The sequence below is a fragment of the Rattus norvegicus genome, chromosome 8 (genome assembly GCF_036323735.1).
Source record: "Rattus norvegicus strain BN/NHsdMcwi chromosome 8, GRCr8, whole genome shotgun sequence".
Classification (NCBI taxonomy): domain Eukaryota; kingdom Metazoa; phylum Chordata; class Mammalia; order Rodentia; family Muridae; genus Rattus; species Rattus norvegicus.
This window is the reverse complement of record NC_086026.1, coordinates 48,733,879-48,755,596: the sequence shown is the minus strand read 5'-3', so window position 1 is coordinate 48,755,596 and position 21,718 is coordinate 48,733,879. Positions and strand designations below refer to the sequence as shown.

The 21,718-nt window shown below is 36.6% G+C and overlaps 1 protein-coding gene across 1 annotated transcript; it reads left to right on the top strand.

Moving 5' to 3' along the window:
• Positions 1-19,858: 19,858 nt before the first annotated feature.
• On the top strand, positions 19,859-20,797 carry Or10d3 (olfactory receptor family 10 subfamily D member 3). The gene has a single exon (NM_001000465.1). It carries the CDS (start codon positions 19,859-19,861, stop codon positions 20,795-20,797), a length of 939 nt encoding a protein of 312 aa, NP_001000465.1.
• Positions 20,798-21,718: the final 921 nt, after the last annotated feature.

Genomic DNA, 21,718 nt, shown 5'->3' with positions numbered 1-21,718 from the left:
GGAAAGACCAGTCATGAACATTTCATATGCACATCATGGGAGGTATAACACTTTTATTTGGTTTTCATGAATATATTTACAATTATTTTACTATGTAAAGAACGGTGAGGTGAAGAGCTGCACTGAGACTTTTAAAAGAATGACCAAGGAATAAACAGTAGAAGGGGGACAACATGTTTTGTGACTCTAGAAACTGTACTCTCATGAATATAATACTATTGATCAAGGATGATTGGTAAAGCAACGCAGGTGATGCTCCACCTGGCAAGCAGAGCACCCTATGCATTCTGTTTTACCATAGTTTTGATGTTGTTGTTGCTTATTTTTGAGATTATATTTTAACGACAAAATTTCTCCATTCTCTTTCTCCCTTTCAACCTTCTCATTTCTCTCTCCACTATGTTTCTTGCTTGGCCATTTTAATTTTTCATCCTTTTCTTTGCTCTCTTTGTGTAGTGATTTTTCATTTTGGATGTAGTTAAGTTGTCCTCAAATGTCTGCTTTAGGAATGACATCTTACAATTTGCCTAGTTCCTGAAAAGAGTCATAATCTTGTGGTTCCAAATAGTATCTTATTCTTTATTAGTCATAAAAAGTTCTATATAGAGAAATGATTTTGATCAGGTCCTGAAGAGGGTTTGGCCAAATCAGAGGTACCAGCATGCTAGCCTGCTCAGCAAATGATGCTGGTTGGTTTGAGGCTGGATGCTGGTATTGAGTATGAACATTTGGCTTCTGAATGAGGAGAAGAGCTAGTGGGACCTTTTGGAGATAAGACTAGACTCTTAGAAAACTGAAACCTGCCTTAGCCTTCCTCAGTGCAATGAGGAATCTATGCTAGTGCTGTATTACGCCATTGACTTCTCTGTTTACTGAAAGTGTTAAGCTTGGATTACTTTCATGTATTACTTCAATTTTTCTCAATAAGCTCTCCAAGACAAGTGTGCTGGTTCAATCCACCAAGTTTACAGTTTTGATTCAGTAAGAAGGCTATTTTGCTTGAGGAATAAAGTTGCTATTAAGTCTGTTTAAATTGTACAGTGATATAATAATAATAATAATAATAATAATAATAATAATAAATCAGCACAGGGAAGAACACAATAGAATAGAAGGCAGGGAGTAATATGGAGATCAGTCTTCCTTCTGCTTTGCTTCCTAAGTGAGTGTATCCAAGAAATTGTTTTGGACTAATCTAGTAATATGACCTCTCTTCCTGCAGTCACTTAAATAAACTGTAGGGTGTTGCTGAAAGGTAGCAAACCTTTATCCAAGTCAATACGCTTGAGATGCCCATTTCTTCTTTCTTATTTTCCCCTAGTTTGTCAGTTTAAATACAAGAAAGAGAGCCTAAAGAGGAATGGGGAGGAGTTAGTGAGATGGCTCAGCAGTTAATGCTTGTCCCAGGACTTACTCGGGATCTGTTCAGTTTCCAGTATCTACACCAGGTGGATCCTAACCTGTTGTACCTCCAGATCCACTGAATCCAGGGTGATTCAGTGAGTCTGGCCTCCAAGGGAACCTGGACTTGTGCGTACATACCCTACCATAGACATAGATTCACACATACTGTTTTAAAAAAGTTTTAAAGAGAAATCCAGAAGTATGTATCAAATCAGTTCATGTATTTTTGCATGTCTATTTTTCTCTTTCCTCATTTCCTGGCTCTAGTTTCTTAGATAAGCAAAATGATCTTACAAAGAAAAAAGAAAAAGAAAAACAAAACGGAGTGAGTCCTGCTCTCTGTTTACCCCTAGTCATTTGGATTTCATTTGAAAGACACTCTGCTAAGACACAGAGATGCAGAGGTGAAGATTCTAAACCTTTCTGCTGGTACTGAAAATCCGTAGGTTTAAATCAATCAATCAATCAATCAATCAATCAATAAATAAATACAGACATGCAACTAACAGTGAGTACAAGAATAATATTGTGACCTGGATAGAAAATGAAGGCAAAAGCATAATTCCCCCTGCACAACCCCTTGGTGGGGAAAGAATAGGAGGTAGTTTCTCAGAAAGGAAGTTGATGGCTGAACACTTTGTTTACTTGCAAGCTGCTTCTGAATAATGGCTAAGATATTCTATTCATGGAGAAGCAACATGCTTTGTCTCCTTTGGAGTTCGGGTGAGAATTAGTTCCTTGGGTTGGAATATTTTAACTGCTTGTCATTTAAAGGGTAATACCTTTGCAGGAAGATAAAGTCCGTATACTCTCCGTTTGCCAGACTCATATACAACTCAGTCTCCTGTTCTTAGATTGGAGGCCAAACTTTTCTAGAGTGATCCCCTCCTTAAGCAACCCAATCTCTCTTAACGTTAACTGTTCTGAAACTTGCTGGGACCTCTCATGTCTTCATGTACAATCTGAGCTGCCTCTTTATGTAAACAAGCTACTCTTTCAAAACATTTTTTTTTCAGATACCCAAAGACAGGAAATAACGTCAATGAAAACTGTTAAGTATAAAGAACTATGATGACATACACAGTCCTCTACATACAAAGGGAAAATGTAACTAGTGAATTTCCCACCAGAATTACTCTTATCTCCTATCTTTCCACTCTGGAAATCATCATTCTCACTTACTATTTTTATTTTTTTACTTTTAGAATATGTTTATTTCCCTAAATATTATATCACAAGACTTTCGTGATATTCTATTGAAAATGTCTTTGATTTACTGTTCTTTTTTGATTTAGTGGGTTTTTTTTTATTTCTATATAGTTATATATGTCTGGAATTATTTTCTATTACCAAAGTATGGTAGCCCAAGATATAAAGGTATGCCAACTTTGTCTCTGTGTAGTATCCTGCTATGTGTCTACGTCAGTATTTGTTCATTTTGCTCATAAATAAAGAAGTTATTAAAATCTAAGGAGTCCTTTTTTAAAAAATTGCTACACTATTTCAATGAGTTATTTATGCTTTCTTCTGTATGCACATAAAACATGGGGGGACAACCTCCAACCTCTTCTTATTAAATTACTTCTACCAAGGAAGAAGTAAACTTGGTCATTTTTACTTCATTTAGATTTTCCAATAACCTACACTAACATAGGATTTGGGTATAGGCAAGTCATTTGGAAGGTTCTCTGAGGAAGCAGAGAAATAGAGTGATAATGTAAGATATAATGTGATAGTTTGGCAAATGTCTGTGGCTTAACACTGTGGGGAACGAGGTCTCAAGTCCATTGTGAATCTGTTTGATGGTCTAGAATAATCAGCAAGTTGTCCCACTAGCCCAAATTTTCTAATGGGTGTTCCTCAGAGTGGTAATTATGGAGAATTTTAGACTGTTCTGTGTTTATATGAACTGAAGGGAACTTCCTTTATCAGAAACCATTCTCAGATAAATGGGACGGAGAAAATGGGATGAAGGACCCTCCTTACACACACACTCTCTTTATAATTGAGCTCTGAGTCAGATAAAGTAATGCAGATATATTTTAGGAAGGCGCTCACTGATGGAGATACGGCAGGACCACTACAGGCTAACGATGTTAGTTACCTTTTGTTGCTGTGGTAAAGCTCCATGGCTAAAAATGACTTCGGAAAGTGTTTACATTGGCTTGTGATTGCAGCTGGGTAAGAGGCCAGTATGGCAGGAATGCACCGCACCTAGTGGTAGCAGGAGCAGAAATTGAAAAATTCTGCTTTCAACTATACCTGGAAACCAGAGAGAATGACATGGAAGGGAGAAAAGAAGCCTGAGCCTAGTGGTATATGTCTTCAAGTAAATACTCACATTCCAAAGGGTTCAGACCTTTCCAGTTAGCACCATTAAAAGGGAAATCAGGTGTTTAAATATATAAGCCTAGGGGGGAGAGTTCTCATTCAAGCCACTACAGTTCATTCCCTGTCTTTGTAAGGCTCGGGGCCATTAAACAAAAAGCAAAAGACACTTGTCCCATCTTTAAAAGTTCCCATAGTCTTTTGCGATCTCAACACTACTTCAAGATTCAAAGTTCTTTTAAATGTACAAGTCAGTATCTCATTGCTTTTCGGGTCCCACCAGAGGCCAGGTTTTTTCCATACAGTTTTGCACAATTTCCTCTCAGGGACTTCTTACTGAGGTCCCTACAACTTTATCATGTAGTGTCTGTCCTCAGTAACTCTCTGAAACTGCAGAGGAAGAGATCAAGACTCCCTTACTCTTTGTTCCAGTCACTATTTTATTTTTTCATGCCTTTAATGTCATTACTATGAAGACAACATGCTAAATTCGATTGTGATCTTAAGATAGACCCTCCATTCCTTCAACCACATTAGCAGAAACTTTCATACTTTAGAACAATTGATTTCTAAACCCAAACAGCTTTTGAGACTTTCTTCTTGTACAAGCTGGAAGATTATCTGAGTGGGGTCTTAGTTTCCAATGATTCTATTTAAAAAGTACCTTCCAATCCTTCCTGTGAAGAGCAGGGACAGTAATGGTGCTAATCTCCTTAACCATTATAGCTTCTCTTTCAGCCTAGCCTTGGTTCCAGCATTGAATTTCTTAGCACTCTTTTTGCCTCTAATCTGTACAATTTATATTTTGTTTTGCTTCCCTTATGCTTTTATTGCATTGTACACCTAAATAAAAATTATTTGTAGTAACTATTCCATGGACTCAATATTTTTTTAAATTTTTTTTCATCTTTATTAACTTGGGTATATACTTACATTTCAATTGTTATTCCCTTTCCCGGTTTCCAGGCCAACACCCCCCTAACCCCTTCCCCTTCCTTCTATGGGTGTTCCCCTCCCCATCATCCCCCCATTACCGCCCTCCCCCAAATAATCACATTCACTCAGGGTTCAGTCTTGGCAGGACCAAGGGCTTCCCCTTCCACTGGTGCTCTTACTAGGCTATTCATTGCTACCTATGAGGTTGGAGCCCAGGGTCAGTCCATGTATAGTCTTTGGGTAGTGGCTTAGTCCCATGGACTCAATATTATGTTGTCTTCAACTTTCCTCTACAACACACACACACACACACACACACACACACACACACACAAATATAAAATAAAAACAAAAAAGAACATTTACATTACAGTTAATTTTTCATTTTGATTCAAGAAAGTTCTTAAGACATGTACAGAAGGCAGCCTGATTTTTGCCAAAATGCCTATGAGTTGCCCTTCTGTCAGTTGCTAATAGAGAGCTTGCCCCACCTTTTCTTAAGCCTCATGAACTAGACCTCTCTTCTTTCCACTATTCTCAGCACTCCCGTGTTCCAAGCTCATACTAGAACATTCTGTTAAGTTCTTTTTTATATTTTCAATAACTTTTCTAGTCCAAAGTTTCAAGGTGTTCTACTTTCCTATAAAAAAGCAGCATGGGCTGGTTAATCTATTATTGATAGTTAATATCAATACCCCATTCCTCTTGTACCACCTTCTATATTAGTTATATCCTGTTCTCTGAGAAAAAACCACAATATATAGAAAAAGGAGTTTCTTTTGGTTTACAGTTTCAGAGTAACGAATCTGTTATGAGAGAGAAGCATGCCAGCAACTAACAGACATGGCAGGAGGAGCAAGAAGTTGAGCAATCACATCTCCACTAATATCTAGAAGATAGAGAGAATGAACCAGAAAAGAGTCAAGACTATAAACACTTAAAAACCCTTTCCTAGTGGCACACTTCCTTCATCAAGACTCCAAAGCCCACTTGTAGATTTTCCATGCTCCAGGGTGGGGAATACATCTCTTTACATTTGGACAGCACTTATTGGATTCAATGTATCATAAAGAAAAAGAAGCCTAGGAGATGTAGAGGGAGAAAATATCTGCCAACTATACATCAATATCTAGAATATATAAAGAACTAAAAAAATAAAATCTACAAGGCAAATGGTATAATAAATTATTGATATTGACTGTGATGCACAAATTAGACTTGGTTAGAAAAAAAGGACACAGGATTTGTTATGCAGAGGTAAGGATATGTATGTGGGAGGAGTTGGAGGAGGATGGTGAATATGGTCAAAACACATGCAAACATTCTCAAAGAATTACTACACATCAAAAAGGAACCATACATGGAAAAATGATTATGAGTTTGAACATGTGGCCAGTAAACACTTTAAAATGTGTTCAACATCACTAGCCTTTAAAGAAATTCCAGTCAAGACTACTTTGTGATTCTGTCTTACCTCAGTTAGAATGATTTTATCAAGAAAATAAATGGTAATTAATGCTGGTGAGAATTTGGTCAAAAAAGGAGCTCTTCTATATAGTTTATTGGAGCATAAATTTATTCACTCACTATGAAAACAAGTGTGAAGGTGCTACAAAAGGTGAAAAATGTAAGTGCCACTTGATCCAGCTCTACCACTCTTGGACATATAACCAAAGGAGTTTACACCCTATGATGAAGATACATTCATAGCTATGGTCACTTTGTTCCATTTACAGTATCTAAGAAATTGACTCAGTCTACATGGTCATCAACAAGTAAGTAGATAACAAAAATGTGGTAAATTTACATAGTAGAATTATATCAAGCACTAAAGAAAAATCAAATTATGAAAATTTCAGATGAATTTATAGAACTGAAAACAATTATATGGAGTGAAGTAATGTAGGCCTAGAAAAAAATTGCTGCACGTTCTCTCTCAAATAAGGACCATTGCTTCAAATCATAGAACTCTGGTTTGATTGATGTTGAGTTTGAGATGTTAGTAGAGACCAGGAAGATAGCAAGAGAAGGCAGTAAGAAGATATTTATGATAGTGAAGGGATTGAAAGAGTGGTGAACTGAAAACAGAAGAAATATTGGGGTGTAACTTTTAAGCAGGGAAAGGGTTAAAGGGATAGAGGAGAGGAGGATGAGTGGGAAGAGTGTTCTCAAGAACTGAGGATGTGAGAAAAATATTGACACATTACTATATAGTTTATTTAAAAATACATTAGAAAGAATTTGTCCTGAGAATTTCTACAAAAGTAGATGATATCAATCCTTGGAGTCATAAGTAAGCAGATGAAATTCCAGTGTAGGTATATATACAGTAATGTCCTATGAGTTATTGATCACTGAAGTCCTAGATTGTATAAGAACAATACAGGACATTGCCATTGTTCTTAACTGCACAGAAGAAGTAATAGTAAGACCCTGTTGATAAAGACATCATATACCTTGCTTATAGACAACGAAAAGTCTACCTAGAATTGAAGAAGGTACCACAAAGGCTGCTAAGGGAAGGAATTCATCAGTGATTTCACCCTGATATAAATGTTTTATGCTACAATAGCAGCCTGTCAGGCACAGTGTGTCTATTGATATGCAATGGAGTGACTGTTACATTGATAACTAACTATTCTTTGTTTATATATCAGGCCCATTTCACACAAAGAAAACCGGGTCTGCTGCTGTAAACCTGAAGGGATAGTTGTAAATCATATTTAAATGACTGTGAAGGCCTCAGAACAAGAAGTATAGATTCCATTTTGAGACTTTCAAGGGATATAGAAATTTAAGAATATAGAATCCAATTTGAGGACAGGAGAGCTATGGTCAACTCAATCTATTAGATCCTTAATGTTCTCTTCCACCTAGTGCTTATGTTCTGCTTAGGCCTCAACTAAGTAGAAGAGGGCTTCCTGCACAGTTTGGGTAATCTTTACTTAGTTCATGGTTAAAATGCCAACCTCATTATTATTATTAATGAGTCTCACATTCAGAATTGTGTTTACCCAGGTATCTGAAAACATTATGACTCAGTCAATTTATACACCCACTTAACTATCCTAAGTAATACTGTATACGATGAAGCACTTAAACTCAATTAATCATAAAATATTTTATACATAAAACTATAGTCACATATATTATATATTACATTATATATCTAATTAAATATACACATATTACATATTGAAGCAAAATTGGATGAGCATTTTCCATTATATTTCTACTCATTTTGTTTCAGGTAAGAATACTGAAATGTCAGTAAAACCCAGGAGCATATGACCCAATAAAAGTAATAGAAATAAAATTTGGAATTACATATTTTATGTCACCAGGACATCCACTGGTCTTAGAAATGAAATTATCAATTTATATGCAGTTGATAAAAAAGGATTAACTAAAAAACCAACCAACAACAAAACAGAGTAAAGAACTTTGTCATGTCCAAATTTCTCATTAAATATCAGAAAAACCAATGTTTTCACTTGTAACTACTATTAAAGATTAAGAATCTGTCAAAGTGTCCTATTATAGCAAACTGTAAGATTAAAATTTACACTAAGACTAATAGGATTTAAATTATATGAGTAAACCTTGTTAAGGCAAGCCTATTAAAATTATAACTGCATATACAAGAGCTGCCATCAAGAAATATTGAGGTAACACAAAAATGGTATTTTGGCTAAGATTACAGTGAAGTAAGTGCTGTGATGAGTCTTTTATACGCATATTTTATTTATTGTGACACCAAACCTGTGGAATATGTGGCTACTACTTTAGCCCTGTTTCTTAGTTTTTGACTGAGAGGCTGGGCAGCTTGCTCAGCATTACCCATACGGTCCTGCTCTCACTGCCCATGAGTTTGTCTTACACCCAATGCTATCTCTGCTCTCTGCCTCTCCTGGACAGCAGAGGACACATGCACCCTGCAATAATGTCTATTGCCATCATTTGTTGACATTCAGATAATGGGCCTTAGCCTTAATTAGGTAACCAAAAGTTCTTAACAGAAAATGTGGTTACAGAAATTTCTCTTACCACTTACATCAACTTATAATGTCTCTCAAAGGGAATCACAGAATAGAACTTTTTAAAAATAATTAGTCTCCTGAGTGGCGTACCTGAAATGTATCTAGGGCTCATTATGAGTTTGATTTTGCCCCCACTAGTTTTGATTCTCATGTGTGAAGGAGTCATGGGGCAAAGGCAGATTAATCAGTGTGGGGGTTGGCTTTAAATAACACAAATGCTTGTTAAAGTGTTTATCGCTTAGTCTCTTTCTGGAATGTTTCTCCAAGGAAAATCTTGTTTGAATGTAACATTCATATCCCAACACACGGCTTCCTCCCCACACATTTTAATTAGCGCAATTGTAATGGGAAATTAGTAGAATTACAATGGGAAATGCTCATTCAATTTTGCTTTCATCCAATATATAAGCATGAATATAGCTTTATAAATAAAATTAAAATGCTTTACTATATATCATTAAAACACAGATGTAGCATTTTAATTATCATGTAAAGCAATTGTTTTATATGTGATAAGTAAATAGGACCCTGAGGTGTCAAACAATGTGCCTAACACAGAAAACATGAGAGAAAAATGAGGAAGGTACATATCTCACGAGGCCTGATATCACAAACAAGTTCATTGACTCCTGTTTTTTACTGCATTTCTATAATGAGGCTGGTTGTATCTAAACAACTGCATTGAAAAGGATTACCAATATTTTCCTTTATAGGAACTAATGATAAAATTTCACTTGCCACTTACTATACCACTGAATAGTTTTTAGTCTACAATTAAAAATATTTAGTCATCAGTCAGAATTTTTAGCACATCTCCAAATGGTTGAGTAGTCTCCAAGGTTAGGCCCCTCTCACCACTAAGAAGTGTCAGCAGCATTTATCAATCACAGCTCAGTAGACAGAACTGGCTCTGGCCAGTGCATCTCATAAAGAAAAATTAAGAGTAGGCAGTTTAAATGTGCAACAGAACCAGGGTAAGGAATTTGAGACTTGAGAAGGCCCAACTTGAAAACCATATCAGCATACATGGTTTGAATTAAGTAACTAATTGCTGATTATTTACACTAATGCATGCTTTTAAAATATATTATATCACGACACACTTCTGAAAATACAAAGTTAAGTCTAGTTCATGTTCTTAGATGTTTTCCTTCAAATAAGGGAAATTTATTATTTTATATAGTACACACATGGGTTTACAAACAATATAATCAATGTGACTAAAAATAAAATTCCTAAAACCCAATAGAGGAGAAACTACTTTTCTCTTTTTCACACGTTCTTAACATAAATAAAGGTTGGATAAATTAATGTATTAGTTCATTAAGATAGTATTCTGAGGCCTGAGGCCCCGTGGAACACAGAACTTCTTCACTGATATGTAAGATTATGCAGTCATTTCACAGTGTAGAGATTCTGTTCATCTTTAGAAAGTGCTTGTAGAATTAGCCATAATGGAGTTCCTATCTAGTTGAAATTCCTGTTTAAGAGCCAAGGATTTTTAAAAAGACAATTACATCGCAATAAGAGAAAGGTTTTTTAATCACATCCTAAAATCATTCGGAACCCATAGTAAACAAAAATCTATCTTATGATGGACTGATGAACACTATGTTCTTTTTTAAGGGGTTAGAGAAAATTAGCATCTTAATATTATCTGAAGCAATTATTTTATGTGTAATAAATCAGCAGGACACTGAAAGGTCAATATATATATATATATATATATATATCACAGAAAAAAGCGATAAAGAGGAACTCTGGTATCTCAGGGATGGCTTGGCTTCAAATTCAGGATTTAAATGTAGTACTGTAGATGACTGTAGATACAACTGTGGATACTGTTTGCTTTAGAATAAGATTTTCTATTATCTTGTTGCTTGCCTTATTACTGCTTCTGTTCAATTTTCTAACAAACAGGGACTGCATACCTCTATGCATTTAATGACACCAATTCCTTCTTCATTTTTTTGCACAGTGGCTCACTGCCAGGAGCTGAGCACAGCTGAGAGTCTTTAGCTATTTGTAGAATGGGGATAGATATCTCCTTGTAAATGATATCCTTGTGTAGTTGTCCCACATCTATGCCAATTGTACTATTTTAGAGCAACAGCTAAGAACTTGGAACCCAGTGGTGGTCAGAGCTAAACAGAAACATTTAGATCAGACCCACACAGATACAGCACTGTAATTGTCTTATTTTTTAATTCTTGACTCTTAAAAAGGAATTTAGCTAGATAGGAACTCCATTATGGCTAATGCATAAAGTGGAGGAGTTCTGTGTTTCACTTAGGGGCCTCAAGATTTAGAATATCCCTACTCATTTTAATGAAATAATGCCTTAATTTAGCCAACATTTACTGACAATTTAATAAGAATGTGTGAAATAAACTACAGAGAATAAAAACTATGAATCAGGCAGATTTTCATTGAAACTATGAAACAAATTGCATACAAGTGATCATAAGTTCAGCCCACTTAAAATATGAAGTAGATTCGGATAAGTAAATTTGACCTGGAAATGTCAGGTAGACTTGAAGAAGGGAATGACACAGAAATCATGTTTATTAGCTGAGAGAATTTGAAGTTTTGGAAAAGTTAGACATAGAGATTGAAGCACTAGGGGAAAAAATGGGAGAGGCAAAGGAATCACGAGATGAGGAAAAAAATTCAAAAACTAACACTTTGATTTTTTCTCTGCTTCAGATTAAAAAACTAAAACTAAACAAAAGCAAAGCAAAGCAAAACCAAACCAAACAACATAAAATAGAGCCAACAAGATGGTTCAGCATGTAAGGGTGCCTGCCACTTAGCCTGACAGCCTGAGTTCAGTCCCCAGGATCCATACAGTGGAAGGATAGAACTAATTCCTTTAAGTTGTTCTCTAAAATTTATATAGTTTTTATTGTAATACACATCCATGCATAAAAGTAAAAAATAATAAAAATTAAAAATCAATAATATAGGCTATTATTATGCATGGCCTATCATCATCATCATCACCATCATAATCATCAAACATTAAATAACACTTACAATCATTCTCAGTCAATGAGAGACCACACATGTAATGCTGGCCGCATAAGATAATAATGAAGCACTGGAGAGATGATGGCTTAGTGATTAGAGGACCTGGGCTCCATTTCTAGTACCAATATGGTGGCTCACAACTATCTGTAACTCTACTTCCGGGTGACCTGACATCTTCTTATGGCCTCTGCAGGCCCAGGCATGCACATGGTATACACACACACACACACACACACACACACACACACACACATACTCACACACACACACACACACACACACACTTGTGCACAAACACTCATGCACATAAAATATAAATACATCCTGAAACAAAAACCTAATTTGTAAGGGATACTAAAAGATAATAAAACTGGGAAAATTCATACCACTTAGTGCCATTTCAACGCAACATTACACTTGTTACATTTATGGTGGGACAGGTGTCAAGAAACCTACTCTACTGCAATCCATGCAAATGTACAGCACGAACAATTTTGTTTGCTGAAAAATCCTTGATCATGACAATGAACAGTTGTATACTAGTTTATGTATCTATAGTACAACACAGTCTATGGATATATGAGAATGTACTTCTACTTATAAAATCCTTGGCTTTTATAAAACAGAATGTTCTATTCTGCTGATGACAACCTGATTCACCCTGTGTTTATGGTTTCTTGGAATTACATCTAGGTTTGTACAAAATCACTTTGTGATTTTCCATGCTAACATAATTGTCTCATTAGGTTTTCTGGGCTGTTCCCTTTGTTAAATGACACGTGACTGTGCATTACTTTTGCTTTATGATATTATTATTGGATAGTATTTCTAACATTTACCTTGATTACAGCACATAAGAGATTTGTAAGTTTTTGGCACTAGCCATGGAAGAAACATTTGTAAAGGTTCAAAGAAAAGTAGATTTAAAATCAATGTTAATCTGTTTCCCAGTGTGCTTCCCTTTGTCTCTGCATTTGGTTTCCATGGATACCTTTCTGAGAAGAGCCAGTGAATCAGCAGCAGATGAAAGCTGGTTCACAGGGTCCTGTGAAAGCAGACATGAGGGGGTAGAGGAGATCAGTGAAAATGTAGCCAGGGAGCATTGCAAAGGCTAGATGATTGTGAAAGCTCATTAAAGCTAATGAAAGTGATTATCAATGCCAGCCATCATTCTCCTTCTGTATAGCATCCAATGGGGTTCGTGGTTCACAGAGATATGTGATAGTAAAACTGATAGCCCTGCTCTAACTCCCAGGGAGCCATATTTAAGGTGTGTCATCCATATTTACCTCTATGGCTTCTAAGACTAATCTATCTCTTCTGTGCTCCTCACATTTTCCCATGGAGCCTTTTCGCATCATAGCCTCACTTTGAATTGATAGCTTTCCTTCAAGTGAAATATATTGACATCCAAATTTAATTGTTTCTCCAGTAAAATACATTTTAAATCTAAAAGTAATTTTTAAAAATTAAAACACAAGGCTCGCAAATATCTCGTTAAATCTCCAACCTTGTATCACCTTTATTGTCAAGTATAAATTCATTTTTCTAAACAATACAATTTGTTCCAATTAACCCTTTTATTAGAATCCCATTTGTTCTATAGTTGTTTGATTTCTCTTTAATTCATTTTGTTTTTGTTTTTTTTCTTGTGAGAGAGAAGTCATGAGTAAGATTTACTTCTATGCAGTTTGGTTTGAGAAAAATAACACGTAAGAAAATCCACGCCAGCCTATTTTTCGCTTCAGAAACTCAATAGTTTTGTTTTGGCGGTGGTGATTGTTGGTTTACCTTCGGGTTACTATTGCTGCTTTGAAACACCATGGTTAAAAGCAACTTATGGAGGAATGGGTTTATTTGGTTTACAGACCCCGAATCACAATTCTGTGAGAAAAGTCAAGGCAGAAAATCAAACCAGTCATGAACATTGAGGGAGGAAAGGATCATGGAAGAGGGCTGCTTCAGTACTTCTCCTGATGGCTTCCTCAGCTTGCTTCCTTTTTTTTTTTTTTTTTTTTTCGGAGCTGGGGACCGAACCCAGGGCCTTGGGCTTGCTAGGCAAGCGCTCTATCACTGATCTAAATCCCCAACCCTCTCAGCTTGCTTTCTTACAGCACCTGGAACAGCCAGCCTAGTGGTGATACCACCTACAATGGCTCAGGGCTACAGTGCTCGCTGAGCATGCTGAAGGCTCTGAGACAGCTACTTAAACTGAAACAAAGGAACAAGTTATGGTGGCTAGTTTGTATCAATGTGACACAGGGTAGAGTTACTGAGAAAACGCCTAGATAAGATTAAGCTGGAGTCAAGACTATAGGATATTTTCTTAATTAGTGATTAATATGGGACGATCCGGCCCATTGTGATTCAGGATTTGTAAACCAACATTTATTCATTTCCTCTATAAGGACCTCTATCATCCTCACTTAGTTGCTTTTAAAGCTTTTCCCTCAGCTATGTTGGAATGCTCAGGGCCTTCTACAGTGTGGTAGCTGGTCTCTAGTGACAATGTATTTCCTGGCTGCTACTGACTGTATTGTTACATTAGCATCTATGCATCTGGAGTTTGGGTGATTGTAGGTCTAGGCACTGATTTCTGAGTTTGTCTTTTGTTTGGGTGGGTGTTTGGTTTCTAGTTCCTCTCTAAATTTTCATATACTGTGATGGCTGTCTATTGCCTGTTTGATTGAACTGATTGACTGGTGCTTTCACAGGGAATGCTGCTCGTGCTGGTGGTTGGGGTGCAGTGACAAGTGGGGGAAGGATGTTAAAGGGGAATGGTCTTGATCTCTGGGATCCACAAGGACACATGGGCTGTCGGGGACTAGAGGCCTCAGTGTTTTTTTGAAGAGCTAGGAACATGTCTGACGAACTGTTTCTGGGGGTTGCCAGAGAGAGAGTAGAGAAGGTCTTTTGGCAGCTGATATGGTCTTCAGGCAGGTATAGCCTATGGTTGAGCTGGGGTCTGACACACACTGTAAAGTAGTGTGAGAGAAACCGGGAGGGGATGGTTTGTAAGATGCACAAGAGATATGGATGGGGAAGAAGAGGGCTGCAGCTGGTATTCTGTTTCAGTGCTACCCAGAAGCCTGGTTGATTGGGTAGGGGTGGTGCAGGACAGAGCGAGTAGAGAAGGTCTGTGGGAAGACTACCTAGACTACTTCTCTCTCTCTCTCTCTCTCTCTCTCTCTCTCTCTCTCTCTCTCTCTCTGTCTGTCTTCCATGTGGAGCTGGCACTTGGGGTAGGAGTAGGAGTGCTAGCATGAAAAACAAATCAACACTAATGCAAGGAATTCACATAATGAGGAAAATTCATTCATTCATTCATTCATTCATTCATTCACTCATTCCTCATTCATTCACAGAAATCTAAGAACACTTTCATATCCCAGGTTCATCCAGGACCTCATTACACATGGAATATCAGCTTCAAGCCCAGGACTATCTTTCAGAGACTGACACTTTGAAATGTTAAATGACTAGGCATCCAAAGAACTACAATCTATTAAGAAGGCAAATATTTTTAGAAAGATGTCTGTAGAAAACACATGTTTGGTTTGGCACAGTGCAAAGCACAAAAGAAGAAACATTTTCCTGAAAAATGAGGAAAGCAAGCATCAATGAGAAGAGATGGTTATGAATGGAATGACCTGTGTGAAAAGGGTGGCATCACTTCTGAGTGCTACCTAAGGGGCTCCAAGTGTGGATAACGGCAGTGTCAAAATGGTGCTTCAAAAGAACCCAAGGGTGGGTGGGTGGGATGGAAGCATCCCACTAGAAGTAGGCGGAGTGCGGAGGGAGTACACGAGAAGAGAGAAAGGGAATAACATTTGAAATGTAAATACATAAAGTATTCAAGAAAAATAAAATTAAATAAGTAAAGCATAGATTATACCAAAAAAAAAAACACCTGTCTTCACTATGACCTTCTCTCATCAATTCATGAGTCACTCCAATTTCATTTGCATTATTTATACTTTTTCTTTAAATTAATAAAATGATTTTAATAACAAAATGAACCTAAGGGAGCTTCCAGAACTATGTGAACATTCAATATATTGTCCAAAGAAACAACAGTGCTCTTCTTTTTAATAAGATTTTGACATGTTTGCGAAAATTGTTTTCCTTACTAAAAATCTCTGATAGTTGTAAAATGTCTGTACATTGTCTATCGAATGAACAAGTGCATTTGAGGACCTGGGGAAAACCAGCTTATAGTTTAGTCATTGATTTGGTGACAGTGTAAAACAACGTAAATCCTTAGGCTGACTGATACAGTTATTCCATACCCTTTATGAGTATATTGACTAATGCTTAAACTAGAAATCATAAAATGTTACCAAGATTAAAATTAATAGACAATAGACTTTCATAATAGTCCACGTTGATTCACATTGATTTGAGGAAGCATCTTCATCTCATCACATGTTGGCATTTCAAAATTTTGTTAAATATATTATAATTGCATGTTTGTAAAAATGATATGACAAATGAAAGTCTGAATTTTTAGTTTTTAAATGTAACTATTATGTCTAAATTTGTTATTCATGTTATATTTGGATGTATTTATGTATTTTACTACCTTACTCTTAATTGGCCTTTAATTTTTATGGCTTTATTTCTCCATTTTAAATCTTTAATCTACATCAAATTGCATTGTGTTTATGACAGGGTAAGAAATTATTTCCATTTCGATTTTGAAAAAATACAAATATCTCATTGTCCCAAGGTAGATAATTATTTACTAGATCCCTGTCTCCTCTACTGCTGTACAATGCCCCTTTCCGGCTTGCATTTAGCATATTGGTTCTAGCAGTAGAAGGTGACAGGGGTGGTTGAATGTTGCCCTGAGATTAGAATGTAAACAGCTGTGCCTTCCATCCATCTAGTTGGTATTCTCCATTTTGTAGTATTTCAGTTTGACTGCCTTGGAAAGGCAGTTCCCACATTATGAAGCCATCCTGTCACAGGTCTCAGTTGGATAGTAGCCCAGAGGTCCTGCCCTAGTGGGCACTTCAGGTATGATGGAAGTCCCAGTTCCCAGCTGACAGCTTTAGAGCAACCTCCCTGGCAGAACTCCTGATATGCAATTAGGTAATGCCTGGATTCCCAACCCATAAAACTGGAAGATAACAAATGCCTTTCATCCACTAAGATTAACTAATTGCATAGTTGGAATAGAAAGTATTTCATGTGAATAATTATATTTTATGTTTATTAGTTTTTATAAATATTTGTTGCATTTTAATAACTTATTTTGACTGAGTGCTTCATATTTAGCTAGTGTATAAGTAATTCTGTTTACTTTCCTGCACATTATTTGGGTAAGTTTCTTTTTTCGTTTTCCAGAAATCATCATCAGAGAGCAATATTTTTCAGTGTTTTTCAAATAACTAAATTTTGGCAGCTAATCTTTGGATTTCTTTATTTCGGTACCTTATGTTTTATTTATTTTCAGTTGTTTGAGAATGTGAAGTTTCTGGTTTGTGGAAAAGAAAGGTCAGATTATAAATATATGAATTTCATGCAAAAATAGTTGGGTTTACAGCAATTTTTAATTTATTGCCGATATTAATATATTTTGACTAATGTGTATACATATTTAATTCTGGAAAAGTCATGTGGAGATTTATTTCTGCTTTTGGAAGTCACTTTCTGTTTTCAGTTGAAAAGCATGTTTATTGGGAAGCCAATAATTGGAGCTATATTTACAAATCAAACTAATAGAAAATTAGAAGTACTTTAGTTTATTATAGTTATCATGATGGCCTCCCACAAGCACTTAGCATAGACAATCATCCAAGATGAATTGAAAGCTTGTGTCAGGATTGGTTTAGGGAGCTGGCACGGTCATGTTTTCACCGTGTCCTCAGGTGGGGAAACACCGGGAGTGAGAAATGGGAGAGAAAGCAATCTGGTGATCCCTTTCTTGTATGTAAGATCGTTGCTTCTTTTGGATCAATCGGCCTTATAACCTTACTTCACTTTAATCAGTTTTCCTCTCAACAATATAATATAGTGTTTTGAGGTATTTTATGCTTATATTTTTAGAAGACCCAATTGAGTCCACAGCAAGAAGTATGAAAATTTTCAACTAAAATATTTGGAATTGGACATTTGAAGAAAGACCGAGGCATATGGCTGACATTTGACAACTTACTACTAGGCAGTTATGCTGAGAGGTGATATCTAGATGGGTCCCATACTGAACTATAGTGATTACATTTTTCTCCTTTTCCAGGTCAGTCATGGGATTAAGATGTTGGATATGGCTCCGCCTTTTTTATTTTCATTCTATTATTTAAAATAATTTCACAGTAATGCCACTTGTTGAGGCATTATCACATGTGGATTTATTCTTACTAGTATCCGTTTACTCCTTTTGTTCTGAAACCTGTTGGAATAGCACAAGCTTATTGACTCTGAGGGACTTCAAAGAGTTCCAAAGGCATTGAAATGTCCATATATGATTAAACAGGGAAGCTGCCTGGAAGATAGCTTTGTGGAAGACAGGAGCACATTTAGTTCTTTTCGTCATTGTCCCCTTCTTGACTAAGAAGAGCTTTAGTGAGCATGAGAGAAGATCCCTCAGTGGTTTCTCCAGAGATCTCCAATTTCAATGTTAATGTGAATCAGCACCGATGGACAGAAGCTTAAAGAGCAAACTTCCTTTTGTAAGTTATGTAAGTGTCAAGTTCACCTTTGCTCATAGTGTATGGATCCATAGTAGAGAATTTGAAATGCTCATTTACAAATGATCTTAGAATTCAGGATGTATAGAATCATTCATTGATAAAAATAGTATTGATAGCTTTATTTGCATTTCTATTAAATTGATGACAACCATTTTGGAATGGATATTATAAATACATGGATATTATAAATACATGGATATTATAAGTACATGTGCAGCTCTTGTTTGGAGCCTACTTCTCTTCTCTTCTCTTCTCTTCTCTTCTCTTCTCTTCTCTTCTCTTCTCTTCTCTTCTCTTCTCTTCTCTTCTCTTTTCTTTTCTTTCTTCTTTTGCAGAACAATAACAAGTATTCTCCAGTTATGAGAGGCAAGTAAGTATATATTTAGTAAAAGCACAGGTAGATAGCATCAACCGCTTTACAAAATTATTTAGGAATATAGCCATCTGATCTTCCACATAAGTATTTGTAAAGACAAACAATTTGTCCAGTTCTTCTAGGCACTGAGCTATTTTTTCTTGAGAGCTTTAATTTCTCAGCATTCAATAATATTAAATAGTATTATACTTTCCACCATCGGTACAGTTACACATGACACAATTTGCTCCTGGACTTAGCAATTACGTACATGTACATGTGTGCATGTGTATGTAGTCAGAAAGACACATTACTCTTTCATTTCTTACTAAGGGGGCAAGAACAAAAATAATATTTGTGTCTGGTCCAACAGGTGCAGCAATATGAACACTCCATCAGAGATGTCATTCCTTGAAAAGACTGATATCTACAAAATATATTTTAGATCCTAATTTCTGCCATTAACCTGGATTTAGCTAAGTTGCTTGTCCCACCCAATATGTTAGTATTTTCTGTATTTCAGACACAAAGTGTTAGACATTCGGTGAGAATTAAGTGAACTGAGATTAAATAAACCTGTTTTGGAATTGTCAAGTAGTGAGCAGGTAATACTACTTCATGAACAGAGGGATAAAATATAACATTGTTATTAATAGTGGATTGCAAATAAAATGGTGTTGAAATTGTAGTTCCTAACTTTAGTGATGTGAAAAATTTTAAATTATTTTGAGGCTTCATATCTATGGTATGGTGACAGAGCAGTGTGTATTTATGTGTATATTGTCCTTACTTTCTCAAGCATGATCTTTACTCAACATTAACTTAATGAAAAACATCTGCTTTTGGAATCAATACAGCAAAACTATTTCGTGGACGAAACACTCAATTGACTATGGCAAGCATTTTTATAATGACATTTTCTAAATTGAATTACTGGCAGTCTTTCTGTGTCACAGAGCCCAAACACTGCCACTTGCATTTCATTTTCTTGTCATGTGCACCCTGTGGATGCTAAGCAAAGACATTCTCCACCACTGCTGCTCCTTCTCCCTCTCTCAGAGGTGCCTCTCATGGAGACAAAAAACTGCTCAATGGTGACTGAGTTTATTCTTCTGGGAATCCCACACACAGAGGGCTTGGAGACTATGCTTTTTGTGTTATTCCTGCCCTTTTATGCATGTACCCTGGTGGGAAATGTGTGTATCCTTGTGGCTGTTATTTCCTCTACCCGCCTCCATACACCCATGTATTTTTTCCTGGGGAACTTGTCTGTATTTGATATGGGTTTCTCCTCTGTGACTTGTCCAAAAATGCTCCTTTACCTTATGGGACTTAGCAGACTTATCTCCTACCAAGACTGTGTCTCCCAGCTTTTCTTCTTTCATTTCCTTGGGAGCATTGAGTGCTTTCTGTATACAGTGATGGCCTATGACCGCTTTGCGGCCATTTGTCACCCTCTGCGGTACTCAATCGTCATGAGTTCTAGAATCTGTGTGGCTCTCGCTGTGGGCACGTGGCTGTTAGGCTGCCTACATTCCAGTGTCTTAACTTCCCTCACCTTCACTTTATCTTACTGTGGTCCCAATGAGGTGGATCACTTCTTCTGTGACATACCAGCTATCTTGCCATTGGCCTCAGGTGATACATCCTTAGCACAGAGAGTGAGCTTCACTAACGTTGGTCTAGTGTCTCTTGTCTGCTTTCTCCTGATCCTTGTATCCTATACGCGAATCACAATCTCCATCTTGAGTATTCATTCAACAGAGGGGCGTCAGCGTGCCTTCTCCACCTGCAGCGCCCATCTTATTGCTATCCTCTGTGCCTACGGACCTATAATCACTGTATACCTGCAGCCCACACCGAACCCCATGCTGGGAACTGCAGTGCAGATTCTGATGAACTTGGTAGGACCAATGCTGAACCCTTTGATCTATACTTTGAGGAATAAGGAGGTAAAGATAGCTCTGAAAAAGATACTGCATGGGAAGGGATCAATTTCTGAAGTTTAGGAAGATAAAACGATTGAATATGTTGCCCTGGAATTCTTTCTATGCCAAGATGTAACATTCTAATCTGGAATCTTCATACATGAAGGTAACTTGGAACATTTAAAACACAGGGGGTTATGTAAACACTCCACAATAACATCTTTTTGTATATTTGTAGGTGCTGCTTGTCCATTATAATGGTAATGATGATGATAATGATAATCACTTCTGTGATATAGCATCAATCTTGCCCTTGACCTCTGCACAGCAAGTGAGCTTCCTTAACGTTGGTCTAAATTAGCTTAGTCTTAGTTGTTATTTGCCTTTCTTTGAAGTAATATCTACCCAGAAAAGGTCTCTCTCACAGAAGCTTTATCCACTAAAGGCGAGACAAACTCTAGCAGAAAGACAAAAATTACAAAAAGAAAAAAAGAATGGCAATTGAGCAGAGTATTGGCATATTCTCTAAAGAGTATTGGCACTTTGTCTCATATATACATAGAAAGGTACATATTTGTTTCTTAGGTAAGATACAGTCATAACAGTTAAATTGTTATGATTTTTTTAAATTATTATTTTTCTTTTTAAAATTTTTGGACCATAATATAATTACATTTCTCCCTCACCTTTTTTCACTCCAAATACTCCTATATCCATTCCCATTCTCCCTCAGATTCACAGCCTCTCGTTACTCTAATTGTCATTGTGTGCACACAGTGGGTGTGCCATTCCCTGGGGAAGAAGCTCTCTCCGGCTTCCAGCTTTCCTCAGTTGCCTATAGTTCTTCACGTCCTGCAATTCTACATGCACAAAGAACTAAGCTCTGCTTTGTGCACAAAAATCTGTTTAACATACATTCTTATTGTGGACTCGTTAAACCTAGCTAATTTACACATATATTATCTTGCTCATGTTTTGCGATGAAAACACTGAAAATCCTTT

Bases quoted from the DNA above. Each gene is read 5' to 3' on its own strand.
- Or10d3 (NM_001000465.1), top strand. From the start codon at position 19,859: ATGGAGACAAAAAACTGCTCAATGGTGACTGAGTTTATTCTTCTGGGA.